General features: G+C 40.6%; 1 protein-coding gene across 1 annotated transcript; it reads left to right on the top strand.

Moving 5' to 3' along the window:
• The first annotated feature begins 315 nt into the window (after positions 1-315).
• On the top strand, positions 316-3405 carry LOC117955903 (ankyrin repeat domain-containing protein SOWAHA-like). Its single transcript, XM_034890666.1, has 2 exons — positions 316-1918; positions 2253-3405. The coding sequence occupies exon 1, from the start codon at positions 479-481 to the stop codon at positions 1916-1918; it is 1440 nt and encodes a 479-aa protein (XP_034746557.1). The 5' UTR covers positions 316-478; the 3' UTR covers positions 2253-3405.
• The last annotated feature ends 4672 nt before the right edge of the window (positions 3406-8077 follow it).

The raw sequence follows: 8077 nt of genomic DNA, 5'->3' as shown, positions 1-8077 counted from the left end.
AATGGAAAACCAAAAAAAGCGAGTAGACCCGAGGCGAGTCGAGTAGATACCACGCAGTGGAAAACCGCCATAAATGGGAATGAGTTTCTATGTGGTCCTTTGGAGTACTGAGGCTATTATAACATTTCACATCTATTTATTTCCATTTCTTAAAAAAAAAAATACCTTAGCCTAAGGCCTACTTACTAGTATACCAAAGTTTACTTTTAATGTGACAGAAAAACAAACTTAATGTGTGTTGTATTTTTGAACTCCATGCCACTTTGCCTGTAGGAAAAAATATATGCACATATTATTCTAATTGTGTCCACCACGTCTGCGCTTGCCTCCGGAAAATACTCCTCCAAGTTGGGAGGAGAGAAGTGGGCGGCTATAGGTGAGGGCTGCGGTACAGTCACTGGGACAAAGGTGGACCAGGAACAGGTATCGCGGTTCCTGGGCGTTTTAACTTAAATCCGTCAAGCCTACAGTTTTAATAATGGTTTTGACGCAAGACTCCGTGTTGTTTTGGCTGATGGCGGAGGGGGGCAAAGTGAAGAAATCCGACTTGGTGGGGAAGTTCAAAGCTTTAATAGACTGCGAAGATCCCGCAGAGAGAACACGGAACAGGGAGCTTTTTAAGACTATTGTCAACAATGTCGCCGTTGTCAAAGTAATCGACGGAGTCCGTTACGTTGTCGTCAATAAAGGGTATCAGCATTTGTTGGACGGTGTCCAGACTGCGAAGAGCGCCGTGGAAAAGACTGAAATTGAAGAGATCCCGCTGACAGGTGAGCAGCAGCGCCCACCTGTGCGGAGTGAGAAAACTGGAAGCTCTAATAATGCAGGAGGGGAGATGTCAGCTGTTTCTGGGCCTGATCAAGAACAGGCAAGTGAAAGTGGTGAAAATCCTTCAGAATTACTTTCTCCAATGCAGCTGGCGTGGCAAAGCAGCAAATATTTGGATGTTCGAGTTAAAAGAACGCTGAATTTTGAGATCCAAAGGCAGGGCACCACTGGAGAGAACTGCTCAAGAAGGGCTGCAGTAAATGAGCCGGCCAGCCTCCAGAGCAAACCATTTGGGTTACCTCTGAGGATGCCACCCACCACAACCAGGGTGGAGAGCCACAAACTGAAGGTGGACCCAGATAAACCTCCTGAAAGCCCCAAACTGGACTTGTCAAGGAATAAGAAAAGGCCCCCTACAGTGGAGACGGGCATTGGCTCACCCCAGCTGAGACGGTCAGTGAAGAGCACTAAGGCGTCAGTGGAGCCCAAAGAGACAAAGGCCTCCTACTTGGTTCCCTTGGAGCCGTCAGAGCATCAATGGCTGGTCAAGTGTGCAGCCGGCCACTGGAGCCAAGTTTACGGCATGCTGCTGAAAGACAACCAGCTGGCCGAGAAAAGAGACTTCATGTCAGGGTTCACCGCTCTGCACTGGGCAGCCAAGTGTGGAAACAGTGACATGCTTGTGAAGATTGTCGACCTATCGAGGCAAGGAGGAGTTGACATTGACATTAATGCAAAAACACACGGCGGATACACTCCCTTGCACATTGCTGCCTTGCACGACCAGGAGTACATCATGGCCATGCTGGTGGGGGAGCACGGGGCCAATCCAAGCATCAGGGACAACTACGGGAAGAAGGCCTATCACTATGTGCGTAAAGGCATTTCTGAGACTGTGAGGGAGATGTTGGGTGAACCCAAAGCCCGGGAGCCTCAAGACAGGGTCCTGCATGAGAAAGAAGAGCTGGAGCTTTTCCCAGATCTCTCCAAGGGCTTGCATTCAATAAGCCGTCTCTTCCAGCCCCACGTGACGGGCCCCAAGAAGAAGCACAAGCAGAGGCCAGGACTTTACTCCCTGAGCAATGACCCGGGCCAGGAAGCAGAAGACAGCAGCTTCAGACACAGAATTGTATCAGATGCTTTTATGTAAACTTTAATAGGGCTGCACGATATTAGGAAAATAACCAATTGCGATTATTTTGACCAATATTGCAATTGAGATATGATTCACGATATTGGAAGGGAATGATCATTTTAGTATAATTATTCTTGTTTTCATTGAAAAAGGATCTGTACCAAACTAAGATGTTTTCTTTAGTCTGTTGGATAAGATTTGTAGGCTGGGATGTCTCTGCAGCCACGGTATTTTATTTTCGAATGATTTGACAAATACTTTGCCTTTAACAAATATATATTCAATTTGGATATTGCACTAGTTCACATTGCAATTTTGATAAAATTGCAATTAATTGTGCAGCCCCTACACTTTAAACCCTTCCTTGTCTTCTATTTATGAGGAATTGTGTTGTCAATCATCAGAGAGTGTGACTGGCATTCTGCTGATTTTCAGGCCGTCCTCAACAGTGACAAAAAAAGCAATTCCTTATGTGTTTTATTTTCATTTTATTTGTCAGTTGACATAAAATATGAAAAATGAAATGAAAGAAAATATGCTCTCATCAGCATAATTGTTTGATTTTGAGTTACAAAAGTAGGGTTTTAATTTTGGATGTTACCCATAGGCCTATGAGTTGTATTCAAAGGTAAAGTTTACTGGTGTAAATAAAACACAAATCAGAGAATATTCCAGTGGGTGCTGTGAGTCTGATTACTCACCTTCTACGGAATCTCAAAGGCATCATCAGAATAACCCTAAATAATGTTTTTTTTATGTGTAATTACTGGTCGTAATGAATCAGTTTTTTAAAAATTAACAGTTTTAATTTTTTATTTACATTTTAGTTAAAAGAAACCGCACTTGTGTTACATAGTCCCATGTTATGATTTTATATTAACTGCACTCAATAAGTCAGACTGTACACTTCTGCTTTTCCTTATGTATATTCATAACTCGTTTTTTAAATGTCAGTTCTCTTGAGTAATATAGTAATATAGACATATAGTCTTCCCTATTACACTGGAGGATGAGGAGTGGGACGGAATCTATAGAAACGTTAAAACTATTTCACTGATGTGAGGTTGCGCCTCATTCAGTTCAAGATTATGCAATGCTTAATCTTGAACTCACTCCAGATTGTTTAGAATTGGTCTGAAAAACACACCAAATTGTTGGAAATGTAAGACAGGGGACGGACTGATTAGGTCCAGGAGTTTTGGACCGGGATACATGCTTTGTGCTAAGGTGGTGTTGTCATTTATATATGTTTATTTTGTTTATAGTTTATTGTCTATTTTGTTGAATGGTCTTGAATATTGTAGTTACTTTGTCATCATTTCTAGTTTGGGTGGATGGAGATAACAATGGGAGAGGGGAGAGTGCGTTCAGGTAGAAAATTGTATGTTTTGTATAGTTAATCACAATTCCCTAATTCACTTTTGATCTAACTAAATCATTGCTTTACAAGGGCATCAATTTATGACGACTACATTCTGCTGCTGAAGTAGCAGAGAGATCAAGACTGGACTTGTGTGTTTTCACCTCTGACTAACTGAGATGAACTTGCGTAATAAAAAGGTCATCGTCTCGATTTCCCAAGGCAAACATGCCCTAACTAACAATTGAGGAAGTGCTGACTCATGGGTGAATCAAACTTCTACGAGCAACAAAATAAATAATGTTTATACTTCTGAGGAGGGTTAAGAGGACTTGCCTCTGTATCACTTCGCTTTATCACAGATTCAAATCCCAATAAAAATCCCTGAAAGAAAACATCACTGGATTACATTGGACTGTATTTTACTTGAGAAGGCATAGGGTGTGTCATTAATAAAGAGGTGTGCAGGTGCTCCATAAATTATTACAGTCCCCATAGGTGCAAAATCATCTCTGGAATTTGGCTTGGATCCATCTTCTGGCTTGTTGAGACAGCTGTGAGTCAGCCATATGAGAAACTGACTAGGAAGGAGTGTGCGTTTGCATATGGGTGGCTGAAGGTTTGTATCAATGCTGGCCTTTTTCCTGTCTGTCTTGCATCCTGATGCTGGTTGACAAGAGAATAATAAAAGTAAGGTTTTAAACGTGTCAAGATGACATGTTTAGGTGAAGCTATTTTGGGAGACAAAGGAGTCATGGGTAAAGAAAATCAGTGTTAGAAAACGGTACGCATCTTGTGGTAAGATAAGATATACAGTACTTTATTGTCCCCAGAAAATAAGCACCTCTCAACACATACTCTCATTCGACACAAAACATGCTCTCATATACAATAGACAGGTACCTATAAGCTCATTAACTCCTTTCAGTGGCAGTTTTTAATTGTTCATTGTTCGTGTTGCACAAATTGACGCAATGCACTGACATAATGCCCTTGCCGCAACTCGTCTCCCTCCATTTCTCTCGTGTTTCATGATGTCCCTGTCCCACCAGATTAGGCTACATCATGTCAAGATGATGTTTCATCTCCGAACCCCAGGGCTTTATTAAGCTGCTGCTGCTGTGAGGAGAATGGCCATCATAAGCTCAGACAGAAGACCCAGAGTGGTAAGTGGTAATCTTAAATGCTAAAAGTAGAGATGATTGTTTGAGATTGGTCCATTAATGAGTGTTGATTTTTTTTTTTTCAAAGCAACATTGGACTGGATCAGCCTGGTCCAGTCTAGAGACACAGTTTTCAAGATTACCAAATCCGGATTACCAGTGCTCTAAATGGGACAACATATCACAATGTGGGCTACCAGCTTTGCTAGAAGAGCCAATATGCAGTCACTTCAAGTGTTGAAAAACTTAAAAATTACATAAACATCCACTTCCATTCATACTTTCTTTTATGGCCCCTTTATCTCTGATGATTGTTTCTTTGAAATAATATACCGTGATGAATGACAGAAAAATGGAATATAGTATTTTTGTTTGTTATTGAAATCTGTTTGGGGGATTGTTTCGTGGGGACAAGATCATTTTTATTTTATTTTTTACTTTACTATACTGAAGAGCTTAATTGGTAGCCTATGTCTACCCTATCTACTGTTACAACAGTTACACAAGTCAAGTGCAAAATATAGATAAAATTATAAATACTAAACAATAAAAATGTATTATTTGACCAATTTTAAAGTTATACTACATTTTCTTCCTGGAATCCACCGTGAAATCCAACCCCGATGTTGGGGTCAAAGTTATCCAAATCCTATTGACAAGTTTTGAATAACACAAACTGAAGGTTTGATCCAGATTAAAACCAGGATTGGATTTTGTGATAATCTCATATGTTTTCAGATTCCTTCTTTCCCTTTTGAACAACCCATTTTCAAGATTTGATCCAATCCGATAACCAAAATCCGATCAGCTTACCGTTGAACAACTGGCCCATGGAGACGGCTAAAAAGATGCCAGTGTAAAATGGGGCTACAACTATAGAAAGAGTTACATGTTCCAAATGGCATTTAGCCCAGGGTTAGTAGGAGTGCAGCCTAAATCGTATAGCCCTTAGTTTAGGTTAAGGGAATGAAAAGCCATTTGGAGAGAGACAGCCTAGGTATTTCCCCTTGTTTCCAGTTTATATGCTAAGCTAAGATAAGCAGCTGCTGGCTGTAGCTTCACGTTTATCCTACAGACATCTCATTCTTGGCAATAAAGCAAATAAGGGTCTTTCACAAAATGTCAAACTATCCCTTTAAAGGGGGATTTAAGTAATCTATGACTTTTATTAAAGTGTTAACATTATGCTCATTTTCAGGTTTATAATTGTATTTAGAGGTTACATCAAAATAGGTTTTTAATTATTTAAATTTTCAAAAAACACTATATTTTTGTTGTACTACACAGTGCTGCAGCTCCTCTTTTCACCCTGTGGGTTGAGCTCTCTGTTTTAGCTTTTCACACTTCTGTTCCATTTTTGTTGGGTCGCGCATACGCAGTAGCTAGGTAAGGACTACTAGCCAGTCAGAAGCAAATTATGAGGTTGGCGAGCATTATAACGTGTTACAAAGTGACGCGGGTTAGTCACAAAAGTAAAGACTGAACTACAAGAGAAAACAGTGTTCACACTGTTTTCTGTTGGAGATGGTAAGTCCCATTGTGGTGGAATTTGGGCTTTTTTATTTTGTAAGCAATAAAGCTTACAAATCCACTTACCCTAATATTGGACAAAATCCAGGGTAAATCTGTCGTCATGTTTTTGTGAAGTAAAATGAACAACACAACATAAATTAGGCCTTCCAGCCGTACTCTGGTAGATGACCAAATTTCTGTTTTGGTGTACTGCTGACATTCCTTCAGAAGTTCAGAGTTCAGGTTGAAAAGTGAGTTATGGAGCCACTAAATTGAACCCCCAGTAGAGTAATCACGAGTTCTGGACCTAATCAACAAAGTTCTCTGTAAATCAGGATCAATTTAACATTTGGGTTCATGAAGCGAATAAAAATACTCTGTGTCCCTGCACGGTGTAGATGTTGCCTCGCAGCTGGAGGACTATGTTTCCCTGCCTCAGAGTCAGTGATTATCAGCAGCAAAGCTCTTCATTTCCCAGCATTGTGACAGAACTGCTGCTGCAGTGTTCAGACCATTCTGTTCCCTCCTGTTTGTCGTCTGCAGTGTAGAGCATCAACTTACCCACACCACTTACCCACACAGTCTTTGTAATGACGCTAGACCTAGTTACCATGCAATTACTGTCTGACAAAGATCTTACTTGTTGAGAATTCCCAGAGTTTTTTTTTACTTTGTAAAGTACAATAAGTGCTGTATGGTGTCTCGGACTGTCCTCCTGGGGTTTTATCTGCCACTTGCCAACAACTTCTAATCCTTGTCTTTTTCCCAGTGCATTCTTTTAATAAGCATTTGTTATCGCTAACAAACAAACTGGACAGCATTCCACTGTGAGGCTGAACAAACAAGGACAGAGACACAAAAGAGACAAAGGAGGCGGAAGACAAATACACCCCCCTCAATGGATCATTTAGATACCAAAATGTGACTCCCCCCCTTAAATGAATATCTAGACATTTTGAGAATTGTGGTTATTTGCTTTCTTCCAAAGTTACATGCAAATTAAAATGGAAACCACTCTCATTTATTTACAGTAAATGTGTCTATTATTTATTTAAACTCAATCCCCATGCGGACCAAAGCATGGTGGTGGACTGATAGCTGGAGAGATGATGCCAGTTCACCTCCTGGGCACTGCCAAGGTGCTCTTGAGCAAGGCACCGAACCCTCAACTGCCCGGGGCGCCTATCCGTGGGTAGCCCCCCCTCTCTGACATCTCTTCATTACTGAGCATGTGTGTGTAATTCAGGCCTGTGTGTAATAACAGTGTAAATTGTAATTTCATATCTAATGAGCAGCCATGACAGTGGTATTGGTATCTTCAAGATAGCAAATGAGCATAATTGGCTTAGTTTAGCTTAGAATATAGACTAGACACAGAGAGGAAACAGATGCTGACAATCTAGAGGCTAACTGAATTTAAACCCAGCATTTATTTTGTGATGAAACACATCAGCATTGAGACTTCTGCATTGAGAATTTAATTACATGACAAAATGTGCAACTACCGTCGAAGCGTGAATTTATACCCTGGTTGTAGTTGATGGTTTGCCTTTACACAAATGATTAAACTTCCATAAAGCGTTTAGATGGAAAATGTGAATCAACATGTACATGGAGGAAGCTTATTACAACAGTATTCTTGCTCCCAGTTCAGCAACAGTAAACCATTGGACTTGTTTATGGTTATTTTGTGCTCATTTCCTTGTAATATGTTTATGTGTACACCAAACAAAAAGGCAAATTCCTTGCTAGTTAAAATTTACTTGGCCATAAATCCTGTTCTGATTGTGACCCTCAGCAGCAGTGCGTTGATGTGGCTGCAGAGGGCAGAGACGAGCTCAGAGAGGAAACACCAATCCAGGAAAGCCTCAGCTACTGACTACTTACTAAAAATATCTAAAATGTATTTAATGGGACAAAATATCCAATGTTACCTGTTCTCACAGCTTAAATACTGACATTGTAGCACACAACTTTCATGACTCTTTGCATACTATTTTAACGCCAATATTTGTAGTTCTAAGCTCCCGTCTCAATCGTTTGTTACCGTTCAGGTTGGATATGTGTGTATGCAACTGTTAACTGCTCCTAGTTGAAAAAGTGTTCACTGTGGGGGGAAAGGAGAACCGTGGTACATTA

Source organism: Etheostoma cragini, chromosome 13 (genome assembly GCF_013103735.1).
Source record: "Etheostoma cragini isolate CJK2018 chromosome 13, CSU_Ecrag_1.0, whole genome shotgun sequence".
NCBI lineage: Eukaryota > Metazoa > Chordata > Actinopteri > Perciformes > Percidae > Etheostoma > Etheostoma cragini.
This window is presented reverse-complemented; position numbering and strand designations above follow the sequence as displayed.

What these genes read in the sequence shown, in the direction of transcription:
- LOC117955903 (XM_034890666.1), top strand. Translation starts at nt 479, where the DNA reads ATGGTTTTGACGCAAGACTCCGTGTTGTTTTGGCTGATGGCGGAGGGG.